Genomic DNA, 24,264 nt, shown 5'->3' with positions numbered 1-24,264 from the left:
CCGAGACTTTACGTGCATGACGTCGGGCCAGGCACCGAGACTTAACGTGCATGATGGCGGGCCAGGCACCGAGACTTTACGTGCATGACGGCGGCCAGGCACCGAGACTTAACATGCATGACGGCGGGCCAGGCACCGAGACTTAACGTGCATGATGGCGGGCCAGGCACCGAGACTTTACGTGCATGACGGCGGGCCAGGCACCGAGACTTTACGTGCATGACGGCGGGCCAGGCACCGAGACTTTACGAGCATGACGGCGGCCAGGCACCGAGACTTTACGTGCATGACGGCGGGCCAGGCACTGAGACTTTACGTGCATAACGGCGGGCCAGGCACCGAGACTTTACGAGCATGACGGCGGGCTAGGCACCGAGACTTTACAAGCATGATGGCGGGCCAGGCACCGAGACTACGTTCATGACGGCGGGCTAGGCACCGAGACTTTACGAGCATGATGGCGGGCCAGGCACCGAGACTACGTTCATGACGGCGGGACAGGCACCGAGACTTTACGAGGATGATGGCGGGCCAGGCACCGAGACTTTACGTTCATGACGGCGGGCTAGGCACCGAGACTTTACGAGCATGATGGCGGGCCAGGCACCGAGACTACGTTCATGACGGCGGGCTAGGCACCGAGACTTTACGAGCATGATGGCCGGCCAGGCACCGACACTTTACGTTCATGACGGCGGGCTAGGAACCGAGACTTTACGAACATGATGGCGGGCCAGACACCGAGACTTTACGTTCATGTCGGCGGGCTAGGCACCGAGACTTTACGTGCATGACGGCGGGCCAGGCACCGAGACTTTACGTGCATGACGGCGGGCCAGGCACCGAGACTTAACGTTCATGGCGGCGATACAAAGTCCTCAAAGAGAAGCATCGTAAAACTTTATTATACACTTTGTTTTATTCTGAATATTGCATTATATACTCAACTATATTGTTCTTAATAGAAACACCAGAATTCATTTGGTCCTATATAAATGGCCGTTATGGATGTGTCTTTAATTCATACGAAGCGTTATGTTATAATGGCAGTGATGGACAACATGTGGTATTGCATAAAACACTTCAGACAAAATTATGTAAGCAAATGATCTAAATGATTTCCACGCAAATTTGCCATCAAAGCTGAAGTGTTGCGTCGCCAGATGATGTTAAACAGTTTATTCATACAATTGCTTACGTTCAATGGCACATTGGTAAAACTAATAATGAACAAGTTCACAAGGTGCTATTTGTAAAGTGCCATAAAGATACGCGACTTACATACAGGAAATAATGCATATAAACTGCAGGACACTTGATTCTCAACAAACATCACATTGGTTTTAGGCAAAAGCTTCGGTGTGGGTTTTTTGTTACTAATAAACCCCCATCCGTCAGCAAGCGTGATTACATTTCTGATTATATTACACTTGGAAAAAACAACAACAACAAGAACATTTGTACATATTAAGTAACTGTGGATATACTCATTCTAAGCAATTAACAACTTTCCATTCACATTTCTGTGTTAACGATTATTTTACGATCTCAAGTTCAGCCAAAATGTGAATTCCGATGTTTAGAAATAAAATTACTTCATTTTTCAATACAATTCAATGAATAAACACAGAATCAGAACATGTGTTTACACAATTACACCAATAGAAATCTAAAATATGACACAAGCAGCTATGAAGGTATTTGATGTACACATCAGTTCGTTATTTCACCCATCACAATAATGTTTAAGTTTGGTGCCGTGTGAACTAATGTTATCTTGGCATCATTCGAAAGGCCGTTACTTAATTATTACCAAGATATCAAAACACTGGCTTAAAATATATTACAGCTAAAGATATGAGTTTGTATTTTTTTCTTCATTTTGAAAATGGAAGTGAAATGACCGTGGTTTAATATTTCAATACCCAAGCAGCGTATTTGCAATATATTTATCGATATAATAACAACATATTCTTCCTGTACACATTAAACCCTTTAAATAAAACCCTATAATGATCGTGCCATCAAATGTTCATAGTATTGTGTCATCAGATGCCTAAAATAAGATAAGAATTTCACACAGGCTCAACTTCACAACCTTATATTTACAAATAACAAAAATATCGCAGAGCCTTTGAAAGAATGGCAGTATCGTGGTGTTAAATTACACCGTGCAGGTTGTTCCCATAGTCCAGTAAAATGAAGTTTAATTGTGACACCAATGATGTTAAGCTTAAACGATCTAAGAGGGGAGTTATTTATGGTGCTTGTGCTGCTCGTCCTCGTGATGGCGACAGATGAGCACGGGTACCGGGGCGTGGTGCAGCACGTAGTCGCTCACGCTCCCCATGAACGTCCGCCGCAGCTTCCCCATCCCGCGACACCCTAACACAACGAGTGACGCACCTATCTCTTCCACAGCTTTAAGGACGCCTTCACCCGGGGTCTCAGCATGGATGCTCTTGACCGTGCCGTCAATCTGTAGATAAAATATACTCTGGTACTAATTTGTAACACGTTGATATCTAATAAAGGAGGAAATAATGATAGTGTGACACAAAATAAGATCAGTGGTTAATAAATAAACCTTGTTTGGCATGCAAAACGCGGAACTGCTGCTTAAACCCAGCACGCGGATCTCTTGTCAAGTGATGCCGCCTTACAATATCTTCAGCAAATGAAACCCTAAGGATCCTATTGAAAACAAGATATAACTTTGTCTACAGGGACAATTGACATGAAGCGGCATGTCAACCACATGATACACATCTAAGCTGTGTAACAAAAACGCATCTATCAATAATTATTGTTAGTTTACATCCTTGGGATTAAAGCGAGAAGGCCTAATTACTGAGAGGTGCCTAATCTTGGATTCAATACAGAAGAGGAAGATGCAGTACCCATGCTAACTAATTTCAACAAATTAAATAAAGGAGTTCCATTATAACGGACATTACGACAATATTTATAGTGTTTCTGAATGCAACAGACAATGAAAACTCAACAATTTACCGGTATGGGTTTTTGGTTGTTAGAGCTCTTCTAAACAGTTAAATGTGAATATGTCCTGCGATCCCTTTAGCGGTGGTGTGAGCCTGAACACCTAATATACAATCGACCAAATGATGTGTTTTAAAAGAGAGTATCTTATAGTACTTCAAACTGGAAAATGTGTCAAAGCTCGTTTTGCTCTTTTTTCTCATTTAGATCTAGTGATTGGTATTTAATCTGATACATAAGAAACTCCTCCTTTATTCAAAGAATATGACACATAAGGTACTCGCTCATGATTTTAGGCCCAATGTTTTCACGATATAAATGTACCAGAAAAAAACTATTATTATATTGTTTTTACTTTTTGTACCGAAATCGTAAATAAAAATACAATTTAAGTATATAAAACCATGTTGTAGGGTTCCAGCCGTCAGTATCTTAGTATTAACAATCCTAATGATTTGCCGCACCTTTTTTATTAAGGAGTGCATTTTATAAAACATGAGCGAGTCGCTTCAAAGTTTTTACATATACATCAATATTTCCTTTAATAATGTGGTCTTCTATGCAAACATATCACTAAACATTTATCGTGCAAATAGTTTCCAAGCAAATTATACAAAATGCACTCTGATAAAACTAATGCAATGAGAGTAATCATTATAACATGATCGACAGACTAAGTCTTAGAGATGAGAATTAACAATGTCCTACATCTGAACTTTATAGAACATATAAAGCATTTATGAAGAAACAGAAATACCTCGTCATTTCCTACGCAAAACGTGGGGGGAGAGTGAATTTCCACTGCATACATCAACGGAAGACAATGCAGTATTGTTAATTTGTGTTTTTTTAATCTATTTTATTTCATGCTTAGTGTTGATGAATTCCTGCTGAACAAGAATACTTACCAGTGGATAAGTTTTGTAATTACCACAAATATTGTTCAGATCAGAATTGCACCAACAGGCAATGAATATGAAACAATATTTCAAGAGAGCCCTAGCTGGGGCCGTGCAGGCTGGTGTACATTAAGACATCCGACTGGCAGAAACGGTTTATCACTTACACAAAAGCCATCCTCTTGTTGACAGTAGTAGTAGTAAAAATGCGCCAAGGAACAATTATTAAATCAATAAGCCAGTTTTGCTGTCAACGTTAATGGAGCTGCAATTTTGAAAGCCAAATCGTTAAGTTTCTCTCTGTGATATATCATTACCCAAGAAAAGGCAAACTCTTCAACTCTCCTTCGCACGTGTAGAATTTCAACATGACACGGGAAGAAGCAATCGGTATACACACTTACAGGCGCACACTATAGGTTGATGTAATTTATATTTTAAATTAATGGCTACGTAGCCACAAATTCGCTAGTTAAATAAGCGCAAAAATATCGCTAATACATTTATCTGTATTTAAAGCATATGCCTTTTTTTGTTTTTTCATTAAAGTCAAACAAGTTAAACTCGATAATTTATTAAAATTAAAAAAAGAATGTTTTGCATGAGCCTATATTGTGCGCTTTGAATAATCTCAATGGCCATACATAAGGGACCAGGGTACACAGCCAATGGCCATACATAAGGGACCAGGGTACACGGCCAATGGCCATACATAAGGGACCAGGGTACACGGCCAATGGCCATACATAAGGGACCAGGGTACACGGCCAATGGCCATACATAAGGGACCAGGGTACACGGCCAATGGCCATACATAAGGAACCAGGGTACACGGCCAATGGCCATACATAAGGGACCAGGGTACACGGCCAATGGCCATACATAAGGGACCAGGGTACACGGCCAATGGCCATACATAAGGGACCAGGGTACACGGCCAATGGCCATACATAAGGGACCAGGGTACACGGCCAATGGCCATACATAAGGGACCAGGGTACACGGCCAATGGCCATACATAAGGGACCAGGGTACACGGCCAATGGCCATACATAAGGGACCAGGGTACACGGCCAATGGCCATACATAAGGAACCAGGGTACACGGCCAATGGCCATACATAAGGGACCAGGGTACACGGCCAATGGCCATACATAAGGGACCAGGGTACACGGCCAATGGCCATACATAAGGGACCAGGGTACACGGCCAATGGCCATACATAAGGGACCAGGGTACACGGCCAATGGCCATACATAAGGGACCAGGGTACACGGCCAATGGCCATACATAAGGGACCAGGGTACACGGCCAATGGCCATACATAAGGGACCAGGGTACACGGCCAATGGCCATACATAAGGGACCAGGGTACACGGCCAATGGCCATACATAAGGGACCAGGGTACACGGCCAATGGCCATACATAAGGGACCAGGGTACACGGCCAATGGCCATACATAAGGGACCAGGGTACACGGCCAATGGCCATACATAAGGGACCAGGGTACACGGCCAATGGCCATACATAAGGGACCAGGGTACACGGCCAATGGCCATACATAAGGGACCAGGGTACACAGCCAATGGCCATACATAAGGGACCAGGGTACACAGCCAATGGCCATACATAAGGGACCAGGGTACACGGCCAATGGCCATACATAAGGGACCAGGGTACACAGCCAATGGCCATACATAAGGGACCAGGGTACACGGCCAATGGCCATACATAAGGGACCAGGGTACACGGCCAATGGCCATACATAAGGGACCAGGGTACACGGCCAATGGCCATACATAAGGGACCAGGGTACACGGCCAATGGCCATACATAAGGGACCAGGGTACACAGCCAATGGCCATACATAAGGGACCAGGGTACACAGCCAATGGCCATACATAAGGGACCAGGGTACACAGCCAATGGCCATACATAAGGGACCAGGGTACACGGCCAATGGCCATACATAAGGGACCAGGGTACACGCCCAATGGCCATACATAAGGGACCAGGGTACACGGCCAATGGCCATACATAAGGGACCAGGGTACACGGCCAATGGCCATACATAAGGGACCAGGGTACACGGCCAATGGCCATACATAAGGGACCAGGGTACACGGCCAATGGCCATACATAAGGGACCAGGGTACACGGCCAATGGCCATACATAAGGGACCAGGGTACACGGCCAATGACCATACATAAGGGACCAGGGCACACGGCCAATGGCCATACATAAGGGACCAGGGTACACGGCCAATGGCCATACATAAGGGACCAGGGTACACGGCGTCATCCATGATACTTGCCACATGACATTGATGTTATGAAATAAAATCATTCATCACTGAAGTACATGTACTGTGTTGAAGATTGCTTAAATTGACCCAAACTGCGTTAATGAGGCTGTTGTCGAAGAGGAAACATAGCTGAACTGCAATAACAACAAACGCACGCAGACAGATACACAAACAACAACAAAAACAACAACAACAACACTGAATCCCATCTACATCCATCTTACCCCAGCTTCCTTTAGAAGAACAGCAAAGGCTTCAAGCTTGTGTCGGATTTTCTTTTTCTCTTCTTCCAACAGATTTAACAGCATCTCCTTGTCAAACGAGTATGGGGCTGAAATATGGGGAATCGTTTGAAACTGAGAAAACAAAAACACTTAGCATAAACTGGTTTTCCTCTGAATTATAAGGTGCGTGTTTGAAAAAATAGAAACAAACGTATTAATAATCATTACATTTTGTTAATTGTAAGAATAATCGACCTACAAAAAAAAACGTTGATGTCTCCAATATTATCGCAATACATTTAATGATTTTGTGGCCGTATTGAACAATTTCTGCATGTGTGGTTAATATGCTGCCATACTTACAGCTGTACCATAGTGGTAATATATGCTGCCATACTTACAGTCGAACCAAAGTGGAGATTTGTGCTGCCATACTAACAGCTGTACCACTTTGGTAATATATGCTGCCATACTAACCGCTGTACCACTTTGGTAATATATGCTGCCCTTCTAACAGCTGTACCACTGTGGTAATATATGCTGCCATTCTCACAGCTGTACCACTGTGGTAATATATGCTGCCATTCTCACAGCTGTACCACTGTGGTAATTTATGCTGCCATATTTACAGCAGTACCACTGTGGTAATATATGCTGCCATACTAACCGCTGTACCACTGTGGTAATATATGCTGCCATTCTAACAGCTGTACCACTGTGGTAATGTATGCTGCCATACCTACAGCTGTACCACTGTGGTAATTTATGCTGCCATACTAACAGCTGTACCACTGTGGTAATATATGCTGCCATTCTAACAGCTGTACCACTGTGGTAATATATGCTGCCATTCTCACAGCTGTACCACTGTGGTAATATATGCTGCCATTCTCACAGCTGTACCACTGTGGTAATATATGCTGCCATTCTAACAGCTGTAACACTATGGTAATATATGCTGCCATTCTAACAGCTGTACCACTGTGGTAATATATACTGCCATACTTACAGCTGTACCTCTGTGGTGATATATGCTGCCACACTTACAGCGGTACCGCTGTGATAATATATGCGGTCATACTAACAGCTGTACCACTGTGGTGATATATGCAGCCATACTTACAGCTGTACCATTGTGGTTAAATATGCTGCCATACTTACAGCTGTACCACTGTAATGATATATGCTGCCGTACTTACAGCTGTACCACTGTAATGATATATGCTGCCGTACTTACAGCTGTACCACTGTAATGATATATGCTGCCGTACTTACAGCTGTACCACTGTAATGATATATGCTGCCGTACTTACAGCTGTACCACTGTAATGATATATGCTGCCGTACTTACAGCTGTACCACTGTGGTAATATATCCTGTCAAACTTACAGCTGTACCACTGTGGTAATATATGCTGCCGTACTTACAGCTGTACCACTGTAATGATATATGCTGCCATACTTACAGCTGTACCACTGTAATGATATATGCTGCCGTACTTACAGCTGTACCACTGTAATGATATATGCTGCCGTACTTACAGCTGTACCACTGTAATGATATATGCTGCCGTACTTACAGCTGTACCACTGTAATGATATATGCTGCCGTACTTACAGCTGTACCACTGTAATGATATATGCTGCCATACTTACAGCTGTACCACTGTAATGATATATGCTGCCGTACTTACAGCTGTACCACTGTGGTAATATATCCTGTCGAACTTACAGCTGTACCACTGTGGTAATATATGCTGCCATACTAACAGCTGTACCACTGTGGTAATATATGCTGCCATTCTAACAGCTGTACCACTGTGGTAATATATGCTGCCATTCTCACAGCTGTACCACTGTGGTAATATATGCTGCCATTCTAACAGCTGTAACACTGTGGTAATATATGCTGCCATACTTGCAGCTGTACCACTGTGGTAAAACAAGCTGTAAAACTTGCAGCTGTACCACTGTGGTAAAACAAGCTGTAAACCTTACAGCTGTGTCACTGGTAAAACATGCTGTCATACTTACAACTGTACCAGTGTGGTAATATATACTGTCATACTTACTGCTGTACCACTGTGGTAATATATACTGCCATATGTACAGCTGTACTACTGTGGTGATATATGCAGCCATACTTACAGCTGTACCATAGTGGTTATATAAGCTGCCATACTTATAGCTGTACCTCTGTGATGATATATGCAGCCATACTTACAGCTGTACCATTGTGGTAATATATGTGGTCAAACTTACAGCTGTACCACTGTGGTGATATATGCTGCCATACTTACAGCTGTACCATAGTGGTAATATATGCTGGCATACTTACAGCTGTATCACTGTGGTGATATATGCTGACATACTTACTGCTGTACCATAGTGGAAACATATGCTGCCATACATAAAGCTGTACCACTGTGGTAAAACAAGCTGTAAAACTTACAGCTGGGTCACTGGTAAAACATGCTGTCATACTTACAACTGTACCAGTGTGGTAATATATACTGCCATATTTACAGCTGTACCACTGTGGTAATATATGCTGCCATACTTACAGCTGTACCTCTGTGGTAATTTATTCAGCCATTCTTACAGTTGTACCACTGTGGACATATTTATTGCCATACAGCTGTACCACTGTGGTGATATATGATGCACTGTGGTAATATAAGTTGCCATTCTTACATCTATACCACTGTGGTAATAATTGCTGCAATAATTATAGCTATACCAGAGTGGTATTACATGACGCTATACTCACTGCTATACAACTGTGGTCATATGTGATGCCATACTTACAGTCCTACCACTGTGGTAATAATATGAAGCACTGTGGCCTTATGTGTTGCCATACTTACAGCTGTACTAGTATGGTCATACATGCTGCCATACTTACAGCTGTACAAGTGTGGTAATATATGCTGCCACACTTACAGCTGTACCACTGTGGTAATATACGTTGCCCTTCTTACAGATGTACCATTGTGGCAATATATGCTGCCATACTCCACAGCTGTACCACTGTGGTAATATATGTGATAATACTTACAGCTGTACCACTGTGGTAATGTATTGTGGCATACTTACAGCTGTACCACTGTGGTAATGTATGGTGGCATACTTACAGTTGTACCACTGTGGTAATATATGGTTGCATACATACAGCTGTACCACTGTGGTAATATATGGTGGCATACGTACAGCTGTACCACTGTGGTAATGTTTTGTGGCATACTTACAGCTGTATCACTGTGATAATGGATTGTGGCATACTTTCAACTGTATCGCTGTTGTAATGTATTGTGGCATACTTACAGCTGTATCACTGTGGTAATGTATTGTTGCATACTTATAGCTGTACCACTGTGGTAATATTTTGTGGCATACTTACAGCTGTATCACTGTGGTAATATATGTTGTCATACTTACAGCTGTACCACTGGGTGGAATGTAGGACGCTGTTAATCTCCACTGTGTGAATCAGGTACACCTTGTCGTTTTCTTTCCGAATGTTGCCAAGATAAACTGTAGTAAGAAAGCATATGTAAGCCCTGTGTGCGTTTTCAAAAATAATCATGTATTACGTTATAAAACATATGAATATAAATGGTAATTTATTTTTTATATTTTTTATAAAAACAGTAATGTAGAGCAAGTCAAGCAACTCGTACACGGCAAGATAACAGGGTACAGTAAGACAAATGCAAATAAATAATTAAGTAAGTTAACCCTTTCCCATATGCTACAGTTTTGCGGGCGGTGCCAAATGCAAAGCTATTAGTGCAGTGGTATGTCCAAACAACCTCATACAGCTAGATACAGGCAGACAAGATCAGCAAATAACTTGTCAAACTCAATGCCGGTTTATCTTCTTGGTAATCTAGACCGTATCATAATATGAATATATACGACAAAGGGAAACTTTATGCAGAAATTTAAATACGAATCATCAATCAAGAGTACACTGTCTCCTATATGTGTCATAATGCAATTCAAATGGACAAGCCCAGCAGTCTGGCAGTTTTACTATGAGCCTTACAGTCTCTCAAGGAAAGACACAGAATAGTACAGTCGCAAATATCAACTATCAAAATAGCTTTATTACTAAATATAAAATGTTGTAAACACCGCCTTTAATTAACTGATGAACCGGTTACCGAAACCCTAACCTCGCTCCTGTCAGAACAGGTTTCAATAACCTGAACACTTCACTTCTAAGCATGATAGAAGGGCTGCCGGTATGATGTACAACTAGAATGACTGTATGAACATGTCATGTATTTATGCGGTATCACGCTCGAAGCTGTTTCGAAATTAAGAGCCTTCATCAAACATATAATTAGAAATTTTTCAATGCCAATATAAATATTGCACTCTTTCATTGTTATAAACATACATGCGATAGTTAGAATTCATACAGAACAAGAGGTCGTATTGGCTGCTAACCCATACATATGCGTCCTAAATAGTGATTTTGGCGGAGAAACTGAAAAAAACTGGCGGTTTAGATTCTATCTTTGACTTGACAGTGTAAATTTTATATACACTTTTATTTATTGAAAATCCACTCTCTTTATGTGATTGGAAAAAAATTCCGGGGAAACATCTATGAAGAGTTCAATCCTATCATTGAATCGACCATAAACCAGTTCGTGTGTGCTTAAAGAGCCAACATTGCAAGCAAACGCGACATTCACCAGAAGACATGTCCCCAGTTCACCGTAAGAAAAAGATCAAGCATATTGGGAGTGTGTTAATTCGCTATTTAGATCCCAGACACTTGGAGATAGGGGGTCGACATGTGCCATCATCTTGTGACATTGATAGCGGGTTGTCTGATGCTGTCGTTCTTATTGTGTATGTTTTGTCTCATATGCTCACGCATATTGAACTATTTGTGGTCATAGCTTGGTAATGAGTAATCAACACATAACTATCCTGTATACAGCATCAAGTTAATGTCTCTTTGAACTCAAGATTTAGTTAAGCAAAATCATAATTAACTCCGTAGATCTTTGAACTTTCTAATGCACATCAATAGAGAATGTTTTTGTATGAAAACGGCTTTCATGAATTATAAATGGCAAGTGTTCTAAACCGGTCTGTTCAACAGTTGAGACTCACATAGGCTGTTAAATTCTGTTAAATCACAGAATAAAACGTCTACCAATGATATATACGCGCTTTTATGTAGTACCCACATCGAGGGGTGATGAGGTCGATGGCCATGCTGGGTTGAAGGGGTTGGATCGCAAACCACAAACAACACTCATTAAACTACTCTTTCAGTTGGAGACGATCATACCACAAGAATCAAGTACATATAAGTTTTAATATTCTTAATATATGATACAATACATTTATATTCTGCTGTTAATAAAATATGGTAAAATACTATTCAAAAATCAATCGATGCATGCTCCTTATAACGGAAGACCAATTTCTCGCCAAATAACTCCGTATGTACCCGATGTGTATATATGCTCTTAAATGAAAATGGCAAGGTTTACAAAAAATAGTTTAACGTAGCCTTGTTATGATTTAACCTCTACAGGTAGGTTCATAAAGTGTTATCCACAATCCTTGATAATGAGATATCAGAACACTTCAGAGGTTGTTGGCATGAGCTGATCTAGATACGTGACTATGTGTAAATGTTTGTACGTATTAGGCGCGGAGACATAGATACGTGACTATGTGTTAATTATGTACATGGTTTATCTTAGCAATTAATATATTCATAAACTTTTGAGTACATGTCTCTCCACTGTGCCATAATACATGCATACAAACCACAAGTACTAATTTAAACTGTATTTCTGATTACAGATGGATGAAAATAAACAATAGAAAAATCAAATTATGCGTAGTTGCTCGGCTTGTTTAAAAAATCAAACATCGATTTCATACACACATACACTGCTGGATGAATACATGTTAACTTAGGTGATAAGCATATGATGTGAAGTAGTTGGTCAAAATCTGGTGTACACTGGTATCTACCAATCTCATCATGACTCTGAATACGATTAATATACGAGATTACGCCAGTGAAATGTTCCATGTGAACTGTATATTGACGAATAATGACGATATAAGACAAAACAAAAAGTATTACATTAAAACTCAGTACGAAGTCAGACCGTAATTCGAAGAACATAATTAGGCCATTACCCGGGGGGGGGGGGGGCAGTTTTTGCTTATTTAATACTATTCATATCTAATCCCATGATGGGAATGGTTGTGTTACACTTAATCCCGAATCTTAGAAGTCCCCGCCATTCTCTATGCATTTCATTCTGTGTAAAGGTGGTCCAAACACTTGCACAGTAAACAAGTCAGCGTCTCATAGATCAGCAAAGTAACCGAGTCAGTGGTCCATATATCAGCACAGTAATTGAATCAGTCAAACGGAACAAGGTGAGCACATTAAGACGACCCAATTATTTATCATCATGGCGACACACGATCACTGGAACCGGTGAATGGTGCAGCACGTAGTCGCTCACGCTCCCCATGAACGTCCGCCGCAGCTTCCCCATCCCGCGGCATCCAATCACCACGACCGCGGCGCCAATTTCGTCCACGGCCTTGACGATCCCCTCTCCCGGAGACTCGGCGTGGATGCTTTTTACCGTACCATCAATCTGCAAGAGGAAGCATTCTTTTAAGTCATATTAACTATGAATCTTGCGATACATAATTCACACATAGAACAGGCTGTCATAAGATATACAAGCACAGCACCCCTAAACACCTGTAGCATTGATGATACAGCGGACAAACTGGACAAACATGACAGGCTATCAAGAGGTCAGCAGCATTAACAGTCGTCCCCGTGTCCATATCATGTACATGTCATTACAGGTGAATATCGTCTTCTATCTTTCGTAAACAGCGATATTTCATTTTTACCCATCTGCCCTGCATTAATATCCTTGGCAAATAAACAACAAGTGTTTAAATTTGGTATTTCAAAACAAATAGATAACAATCACAAGTATTACTAGTATACATTTTCGGAACATCTAAACTTATAGCAACCTTAATATGTAGGTGAATTACTACTAATCTTGAAATAATTAAACATTTACAGCGTCAAAAACGATATGGGTCGAGGTCTGGGGTTGAAAGTCACAAATTTTACATTACTTTCATAAATCGAAACCCGCAAGGCCAAATTTCAAGAGTTGACCATGGTTGTCAGGTTAATGAAGATTACATTTAATTTTTCATAGATTTGGTCATATCAATATTATACCAGACCGCCATATCCGAAATATGACGTTAGCCATTTGCGTGACGTAAGTATCAGTTATGCAATGTCTGTTCAGTGGAAATGTGTTGCAAGCAACATACTATATTTGCTCGGTTCTAATATAAATTAGAATATCTTATAAACCTACACTATTATACAATAACCAATTGCACAAACGCATCTTGAATATACATTAATATCCCCTGTTTACAGCGAAAATAATCGTACACTTTAGAACTTGACATTGTAAATGGTGTGTCATAAGTCTCAAGTACAAAATAATAACTGACATCGTTAGTTCTATTACTGGATCTTGATTAGACGTTGACCTAGAGAGCTGTTTTGTGACTGTTCATGTCTTGCATCCTAGTATGTGTTTAATTATGTCATTTCAGATTTGGTAGCAGAGTAACTGGCGAAGAGTCTCTTTTTATATGATATCATACAAAAAAATCGGCTTAAAAAGTCTCCGTATATTTTTCAGTTATATACCATGTAGCAAACATGTTGCTGAGAATATATGGGGTTTCGTTAAAAACTTCTTAACTTCAAAATGCAGATCATAATATATAATAGAATTTCCATGACAATAGCTACAATGCGCTTGCATCAGTTCGCAATTTATATCAATACTAATCCATACTGTTTTGTACGAGAACCATGTGTCACCACGCTGATAACGCTACAGATGTATTATATACATATACTTACACCTCAACTTCCATTCCTTAAATGAACTGCCTTTCGGCAATTGCGTTCGTTAATCGATGAACGCAACATATGTTCGGATCGTAATTCATTGCATAACAATATACATGAAAGCTATTGACCTTGTTATTGGTGTTGTATTGTGTCTGCAGGTCCCGTAAAATATAGATCAACATTTTTAAAAGTGTTAGTTTATTACATTTTAAATATATCGGTACCAGAAGTGTTTCAATTTTACGTTTTAAAGTGATTTCAAGTGGTTGATCTTTTCCCGCGTTATTGTGACGTCATTTGAAAAAAAAATGTTTCCGGTTATAGTCGGGTCGTTCTATTTACAGAATGGGTAAGAACGGATTACTGAAAGGTTTTCTTAAATGAAATGAAGCATTTTTTTAACAATTCTTGAATGAAATAATGAACTATTGGTGTAAATATAAGGAATGAATTGCGGGGTTGATGTCATTTTCGGGGATATGAACGCAATTGGGTTGGTCAAAGTACGCGTGGAGCGACTCCACAAACATTGACCAACCCAATTGCGTTCATACCCAGATAATGACATCAACCCCGCAATTCATTCCTTAAGTACATGTGGTCCCATTTCACGCATTGTGATTGAGCTGTACATGTATTTTTGTATTTATACATTCAAGGTCAAGTTATAGATATCTGGGTCATTCCAAAGAATGGGTAGTTTGCTTATATCGATTATAGCTCACTATGGTTAAGTTAAACCAGTTATGCATAAGTTGGCATAGCCGTGGCGCTAAGGGGCTGGGTTTTGTATGTCCTTATTTAAATATACATCTCACAAAATGCCTGTGAAAGTCGCGGAAATTTCGAATTAGTTTTCATGAAGTTTTATTTTGTAGTTCAAATCCATTAGTGCTAGGAGGTCGCGAGCGAAGCTAAGTTTTTTAAAGCATACATCGAATTATATTGAACAATATTGTTTTATATTTCTATGAAACACATTATTTTATAAATAAATAAACACGGAAAAATAAATAGAAATTAAAAAAGGATAGAAAAACTATGTTTTGAATTTAAAAAAGGATAGAAAAACTATGTTTTGAATAATAAACGTGTATTATGAACTTAACTGAAATAAAAAAAAAACGCGAAGAAAATACCAAAAAATAACAATAAAAAGCATAACCCTCCACGGATTCGAACCCTTTCGCATAACAGACCTACATAACCCTGCACGGATTCGAACCCTTTCGCATAACAGACCTACATAACATAACCCTCCACGGATTCGAACCCTTTCGCATAACAGACCTACGCGTTACCTGCTGCACTATATAATACAGTGTGTGTATACCACGTGATAAATTGCGTCATAAATGCTACGTTGGAAGGCAATATTTCGCTTCGAATGAAGACTTAAAACAAAGATAACTTCACTATTTCTTCACCATTTCAGATAAAACATAGCGCAGTCTACGCCTCTTTCGGAGCCCCACCTCCGTTTTTTTTTACCAAAGTGTGATTGAGAGTTTAATTTCTTCAAACACTTCGAAAAACCTTTTCACAGTACGGCCGTCTGACGGAGCACTGTCAAAACATTATTATGGGAAAAGATTTGTTGAAGTGTTTGAGGAAACCAATCACCTAATCCAATTTCGGTAATTAAACGAAGGCGGGGCTCTTTTAAGTGGCATAGACTGCCCTTTGTTTGATTTAAAATGGTGTAGTAAAGGAAAAGTTATCTTTGATTTAAGTCTTCATTTTATGCAAAATGTTGCCTTCCGACGTAGCATATATGACGTGTTTATCACGTGGTATACACACACTGTAATATGTCCTTCTCAGAAACCAGTGCGTTCAGCAGTTTAATACATCGCAATAACATTCAAGGTAAGTCACTTTGAAATGGTAACTCTATATTGACTCACTTATCCTATAAAGGAATGTAACAGTGGACTTGTCAAAAAGGTCACAGCTCACCGGTCAAAATCGAACTAAAGTATATGGATGTTATAAATAAAGTTTACAGCATCAAACCAGAACGGATATATTCAGATAATGCGAAAACAATCCTTACTTTTTTAAATGTTTACACTACCGGAAAAGTTAAGAACTTGTTTACAAATATGCTGTACAGTCACTAATGCTTCAGGTAGGAGACTATTAACAGGTTCACTGTGATGTCTACTGTTTGTGTATTATGTACAAGAGCGATATATATTTCAGGAACGTTTATGTGTGCATTGTTGCATATTAACCGATTTCTGTATTAGCATGCACGCTCAACGAAACCACAATATAGGCTTAATACTACAATTTACAACATTACAAGTACACTCTCCATATTCCATAAATATACGTACATGAATGAAATGTTTGTTTACGTTGTTAATACATTCCTGAGGAAATGCTTTATTGTACAAGTCAAAACAAACTTTTGTTGTGTTCTGTTTAGATGTATTATTCTAGTCAGCCCAGTTCGTATTGTTTTAATTAAGCTCGACTAAATGCTTTCTTCAACAAAAACACCGTAAAACCCTGAGGGATTTTAAGTACAAGACACGAGGTGAAGAGATCTGACATATTAGATTTTCCAAGACCTTAAAACCAGGAAAATGTTCCTCTCGAGATGCTAATTCTGTCCAATTAATTTACACTGTGTTTAATTTGTACAATTTCCAAGATTTGATTAAAAGCAAGAAAGCTAATACCAGATTAATCAAGACTTGTGGAATGCGGTTGCTAGACTCACTGACTTAATTATACTAAACAATCGATCATTAACTTTGCAAAGAGCATCCACTTCGAGAAATGAACGTCATAATGCGTTATTAAAGACCATTGTCAGCGAGTAAACAGACAATTAAGTCCAAAAACGAGACATCCTGTTGTTTGTTGTTCCTATTCGCTGATGTGTATGCAAGTTATACAAGACGAAAATTGTGCGAGAACTACTCATATGCCTTAGTCATGCATGTTGACTCTTATCATGGGGTGATCATCTCATTACTGGTCAAACGATTTCTTTACAATACAAAAAGTCATGCATCTTGTTTCAAACATCTCGTTTCAAACAAAGTGGTTGAATGTAGTTTGAATGTTTGAATCCTTTTGTATAATATTGCATCGTTCAATGTAATAAAGACTTAATAAAACATGCATTTAGCCATCCATTTAAACAAGAATATGTACAGCGACCAGCCTTTGCTACTACTGTCTTGTAAGCATCACGCTTACAAGACAGAAGTAGCAAAGGCTGGTCGCGACCTACACTTAGAAGCGCATTAACTCATCAGTATTGATCGGGTACGTCTCATTGGTTAATTAATAGACATTTTATTATTATTATTAAACGTTATAACCAACTTACCCCAGCATCTTTAAGAAGTACAGCAAATTCTTCCAACTTTTTTCGGATTTTCCCTTTCTCCTCCTCCAAAAGTTTCATCAGCATTTCCTTGTCGAATGAATACGGTGCTGAAATATGGGGTTATGAGCATTAAGATATACCAAAGTTACTACACGTTGCAAATGAAAAATCTTTTAATTGTAAACAGTAAATGATGTAGCGTCCATCATACCAAACCAGTAATTACATCACTGTGCTAGTAAACATGTTTTTGAGGACTGTTGAGCATTTCACTCTACTTATACATGACATTTTAATTGTCTGGAGTATACTTACAGCTGTACCACTGTGTGGAATGCAGAACGCTGTTAATCTCCACGGAGTGAACGAGGTACACCCTGTCATTGACTTTGCGGATATTCTGTTTGTAAACTGTAATAAAGAGAGCATACAAAGTCTTTGAACCGTGCAAGTGTTATGTATAGACACCCGAGCTCAGGTTTGAACGATAAAAATTCAGTAGAATCACAACATTTCACAAGCTGATATATGGCGCATATGGTTGGTACTTGTGTATGGTTTGTTTATACAGGCGGATATTAAAAATGGTGTATTAGAAATCGGTATCATGATTGTGTGTAAGGATTATGGTATATAACAAATTCTTTCTAGTAATATATAGATCTAAGTTCTGACCGGTGATACATTTTCAAAAAGCGATAAACATCAAACATTTTGTGAAGAACAGTAACCCCTTGCTTTGAACCTTCGAGATTCAGCAAGCAAACAGAAGAGTAATAAATCGTAGGATTAAGTGACAAATATTACTCTCTATGTTTTACATGTTACATATCCGATTTGAAATCCTTTCTTTCATCTTTAGAAAACAAAGACCTAAAATAAAGACAGATAAGTAATATACCATACATAAATTTTAACTCGATGCCAACTGTTTTAATTAAGTAACGGTTATTGATAAGACTCCACACGTAAAAATGTGTACGCGGTTTGCCCCGCTTATACTATTTCGAATTCTGAGAGCTTTCGATTGTCTTTTGGGGGGGAGAGAGGTCTTTGCATAATAATGCATCTTCTAATCCTTTTGTCAATTGCCGTAGCCTATACATTCCATGGTATCGGGACAACATAGATAGGATGGTTCAAATCAATTTCTTTTACCAGACTACCATAACGCTTGTATGTTTACATTTCATAAAGTGTTTCCCCCACCATTTTGGGAATTGGGCACTGGGCAGAGGCATTTCTGATTAATTTTGTAACTCAAATTTTGACTTAAAATGAACAAGAATGCACTTAAACTTGCCGGAAAATTTTCACATTTTGATATAATGCAAATTTTTCAGAATTGGAATTGGGACGATTTTCGACTTCAAATTGGTTATTAAAACAATGCAATATGATTAAATAAAGGTTTACTTACAATATTGAACTATTCGGAGCACAACTGTGCGACTATAATAGGGCATACCTGGGACAAGTGCATAATCAATCTTCAGTTACTAGTGTAGCCTTGACGCTCGTCTTCGATTAATGCCCATTTTAAGGTAAAGCTGTGTAATTTAATCTACCTTACATCGCCGACGTGTCTGTTTGGGCTACATAAAGCGACAGGTTAACTTTAAAACATCACAGGACAGACTAAAAAACTCAAATTTCACAATGTCAGTCGTATCGCATAACATTATCAATGGTGAACTCAAATGTACCCAGCATTAAATTCTTAATAATCTTTGTGGCCTAGATAATGTAATTGCAACTGTTATACTTTATCGTAAACAATCAAGACTATTTATTTACGGTGTTTTATTCACATTAATGTGTGATGGTTTAAGTAGTACATGTATGTTGATTTGTTAGAGAACACGAACGAGACCGTTACCGCAGTAAATCTCATAAACTTCCTCCTGCTGAGTTCACAGTATTAAATTCATATTAACAGGCAATGTAACATGATGCAATTACTGTGTACTATTACTTCATGCATGTGTGTTTTTGCGTGTGTGTGCAGGTCTCGTGTATCACAAGGATCGGTCATTACAACCACCAGATCGTCCAAATAAAGATAATTCAAGTTAATTCAACGCTTTCGGAAGTCTGACTTACGACATAAATGAATCAGACGCCGCAAAACATACTAGTATACATGTACAGACGAAGGTCAACCGCGATTAAGCCGAGAAAGGATCTGACTACATACACTCTGGGTAAGCTTAACTCTGGGCCATCGTCTGGAATAGTTCCTTCTTGCCAGATTTCATCCATCACAAAACATCGAAAATTAGCATGACGATGTGCTCCACGAAACTCCAATCACAGTTCAAGTGTGAGCGTTACAAACAATTAATACATCGCGTTTTGGGCTGATGTAGATGCACTCGAGTTGTGAGTGTCCTTCAAATGCACTCGATATCCATTCTGTACGAATTTGTAGTATTCTTGTTCCTGTTACAAGTTCTTGATATACATGTACATCTAGAAAGCAATCTGAAAGGTTATACTCGGGTTGGTGGTATATAGAAAGCGGAGCTACACCATGCTGGGGAAGTTACAACAGCAGGCAATTTAGCATAATAAAACACAATAGCGTCATAAAGACAAACTTACCTTATCACATGTATAATTCGAGAAACAGCAACTCCACAAGGCACGGAAAGGATTAAACTACTTAGGTAAAACGATTCGTTCGAACGACGGCCGACCTAACTCCTCTGGTCGAAGTACGCAAAACAAAACCACCACCCTTACTTAGGTAACGCCACCACAACGCCCCTTAAACACAGGGTGCCACCAGCACGCCTCTTAATCACTAGCCTCTTATACACAGGGTGCCAACACTACGCGCACTAAAACACCACGTCCCCTTAAATACGGGGTGCCACCACCAAGCCCCTAAAACACAGGGCGCCACCAGCACGCCTCTTAAACACTAGCAATCTTATACACAGGGTGCCAACACTACGCGCACTAAAACACCACGTCACCTTAAAAACGGGGTGCCACCACCACGAGATGCCTGTAACAGGGCTGTTTTTCTACATTTTGGTAATGGAACCAGGGCCCTGAGAAAGGCGAATAATGCATGTTGACAGAAAAATAACAACATTTTAATGCAAATTGATGTAATACACAGTACACGTGTATCAAAACACAGTACATAATGAAGTGTGAAAATTGTTTTTAAATTTGAACAGCAAACATTTTTTCAAAAGATATTATTTTGAGATGATGGATGCCCCCACTGAAATTTTACCCATTTTTTTTTTTTTTTTTTTTTTTTTTGGGGGGGGGGGGAAGGATATATGTATACCTTGGCCTTTATATAGTGTATCGACTATCGTCCCCAAAATTCATTGAAAGACAGCCCTGTGAAATCTGAATGTTTCTGCATCTTAGGTAGCCTAGAGCTGGATTTTTATTGGCAATAAAGCAGTCAGGTACCTGGTAGGCATACCAGTATGAAATGTGTAAAACTACTTGTGAATAGTTTGCATAAATATACAATCACATATATATCATATACGAGTGTGTTTTGTAGAAAATGATCAAATCATTTCAAATACATTGAATATGGCGTACAATTCGCAAGAGGTATGCGCTAATCGCAAAGTTGTGTTATTGTATCTTATCAATGCAAATTTCCATTTTTACAGATACTGGTAGTGAACTCCGTGAAGTTATTCTACACTTCAATATAAATAGACAAGGCAACGTGTACACTTACAATCAAAGGCGTATTTCGCATTGTCACTGCCGTCAATTGCGATGGCTACCACTCTCTCGGACCCGGCACCTGCTACTGCTCCCTCAGACATTCTAAATTATCCCTACAGATATCCGAACTTACAAAAATAAATGAATGTGTACTCTCCACTGACAAATAAACAACTGAAGTGAAATCAGCACGTATGATAAATGCCACAATGTACCGTCAGGTTCGGAAACTATGAGTCATATTTTCATGGGAGACAAACTTAATTATGTTTGTGGGAAAGCATTTGAAAAGTTATTTCCCTTACCAAATTACATTATAAATATAAAATATATACCTGTGATATAGGACAGCCCGATAGTATGCATATTAAAACTCAAATACGTGAAGATCTCTTCTAATAAAAGATACCACCTCAACTGATATCTAGAGCTCCTCTTTTCAAAATCAATTTAACCTCTTTAAGAACATGATTTGGAGGGGTCTCAATTAATTGATGCTATCATGTTTAGTTATTGCTATTGTTTGTTGCCCTCCGATTAGTTAAATCAAAGAGCTCTTCAATCAATTGAAGAGAGCTCTTATTCAATTAATGAGAACAACAAATGGTTCTTAGATATTAGATAGCTCCAATTCTATCAAATCCGTTATTTATCCATAATTTTCTGGTTTGTGGACAGCTCTTATTCTATTAATGAACATTTTGAATCAATTATTTTTCGGAAAGCATTAATTCTGCAAAAATTAAAACAACATAAGATATACAGTGGAAACTCACTAAACCGGACAAGGTCCGGACTGGGCAAAATTTCCGGTTTAGTGAGGATTCCGGTTTAGTGAGGATTTGATGTACGGAGTAAGTTTACTCAAAATATTAACTGAGTTAACCTTTAAAGGGAAGTTGAAAACTGGAATAAAATGAAAACACATAAAGATAACATTTATTTTACATCAACAATGGTTCAAGTAACTTGAAATAATTCATATAATATACATGCTTGTTAAGTATGTTTGATAGTTTAATTAACGCACCGCTCTAATTTGAACAAAGTGACAAAGTGACACGCGATTCGCGAATTCCTAATACACAAAATCATTTTGACATGTTTGAACAAATATACGTCCGGTTTTGTGAGGTAAAATTACGTTGACAACTAACAGATTTTCTCGATTTTTTGTCCGGTATCCGGAATTCCGAGGTTCCGGTTTTGTAGGGATTATTTTACATTGAAAATAGAAGGGGAAAACCGGGACTCTGAAAAAAGTCCGGTATCCCGAGGATTCCGGTTTTGTGGAGATCCGGTTTAGTGAGTTTCCACACATTACACATCACATAACCATACACATTTATACCAGAGACCTGCTGAACTTCAGCATCATCAGCATTGCAAATCATTATTTTTGTACATACCCTGTAACTGTAAATTATGACAGGCTTCGGGCTCAGAAACTTGACCATCACGAATTATGATCATTGTTGATCTTAGCCTTGGTATTTGCTTTCCACTCATTCCAGAAATCGGGAACACAGTTGTGTGTTGTTAAATTGTAATATGTTACATTAAAGCTGCGTTCATACAGATTGACAGTTTTGACATTAGTTTTAACTGCCGCGTCTCAGAACCAACGAACCTTCAATTCAATCATATAAGATAGCTCACAATAGAACATATCTCAATTGTTTGAAAACCTGCTGAAAAAATCATGTTTCTCGGCAAAACGTAAGCAACGCTTTCAGCCATAAAACACCCCATCAAATTCAAATTGTAAATATGGACAACAGTGATCTGATATTTTGTCGGCAGTCTTACATAACTGGTCTCAAGACATTAATGCAAAAATGGCTCATATCAAGACAAAAAAAATGTCAAATAGGTCTGTGAGAATGTAACTTCAAACCGTGAGAGACTAACTGTTACATTATGTTTCAGAGTCTGTAACGAGTCAGTGTTTAAGCTTTATTAAATATGCAATGGCGAATCCAGGACTTGACGTGAGAGCCGGGGTGTAACTAAGGGGCGAAAACTCTTGACTTGCGCCCCTCCCCCAGAACCGAAATTTATTTGGCCGAAAGTGTTGGCAGGTTTTTTTTAACAATACCTAGTACGAGCTTTTCGATTCAGTTGATTTGGAGAAAGCTTCACTTTCCAAATAATTTAGAGAGGTTTCCTATTTAAATCATGTTATAATTTATTCGATTGTAGCTTTCTTTAATTAAATTCAAGAGGTTTATCATTATTTGAAGAGCTCTTTAAATAGTTCAGTTTCTGTAGATTTGACGGTCCGTATAGTTATACTTATCATATAGCTAAATCTTTAACCAAAACCTTACATTAAGGAAATGCTCTTTTTTCTTAATATTTCAAGGCTTCCGAGTTTATCTATATGCAAAGCCCAGCATTTGAAAAAAAAGATGCACATAACCCTACAGTAATATAAGTAGTGAATGTGTTGACTTTGTACAAACTTATGCAACAAACGCAAGAAGGAATTCCAAAATGAAACAAATCAATATTGTTTAAAAATCTTACTTGGACTTTTAGACTCCTTGGTCATTTCAATGCGACATGTATCAAAGGGTTAGCGTATTACCATTTCTCTTTTACCGTTTTGTCTAATGCCAAAATTTAAATATACTAGTACCCTACGTTACTTTTCATTCAAAAATACAAAAATATATATATATTGAAAAAAGGGAAAGAGGGTTCTAATCTAAATTTAAAGCCAATGGCATTCGGAACTCTCGGCCATTTTATCAGTTGACAAAAATGGCCGAGGAGCTCCGAATCATTCGGAACTCCTCGGCCA

General features: G+C 38.9%; 1 protein-coding gene across 3 annotated transcripts in view; it reads right to left on the bottom strand.

The window, feature by feature from the left end:
• LOC128216676 (universal stress protein Sll1388-like) overlaps window positions 1–21,679 on the bottom strand; it is a 30,626-nt gene extending 8,947 nt beyond the window's left edge. The window contains exons 1-4 of one of the 3 annotated variants that reach the window (XM_052923313.1): window positions 21,469–21,670; window positions 9,868–9,963; window positions 6,431–6,537; window positions 887–2,479 (exon numbers count right to left, since the gene is read on the bottom strand). In XM_052923313.1, coding sequence (XP_052779273.1) covers window positions 2,255–2,479; window positions 6,431–6,537; window positions 9,868–9,963; window positions 21,469–21,559 — 519 coding nt within the window. In that variant the 5' untranslated portion in view covers window positions 21,560–21,670 and the 3' untranslated portion in view covers window positions 887–2,254. Of the gene's footprint in view, window positions 1–886; window positions 2,480–6,430; window positions 6,538–9,867; window positions 9,964–11,758; window positions 13,086–17,747; window positions 17,855–18,062; window positions 18,159–21,468 lie in introns of those variants that run through there. The other 2 variants (XM_052923315.1, XM_052923314.1) reach the window with 2 other exon arrangements.
• Window positions 21,680–24,264: the final 2,585 nt, after the last annotated feature.

The sequence above is a fragment of the Mya arenaria genome, chromosome 14, assembly GCF_026914265.1.
Source record: "Mya arenaria isolate MELC-2E11 chromosome 14, ASM2691426v1".
Taxonomy (NCBI): Eukaryota; Metazoa; Mollusca; class Bivalvia; order Myida; family Myidae; genus Mya; species Mya arenaria.
Note: the sequence above shows the minus strand (reverse complement) of the source record. Positions and strands in the feature narration are given on the sequence as shown.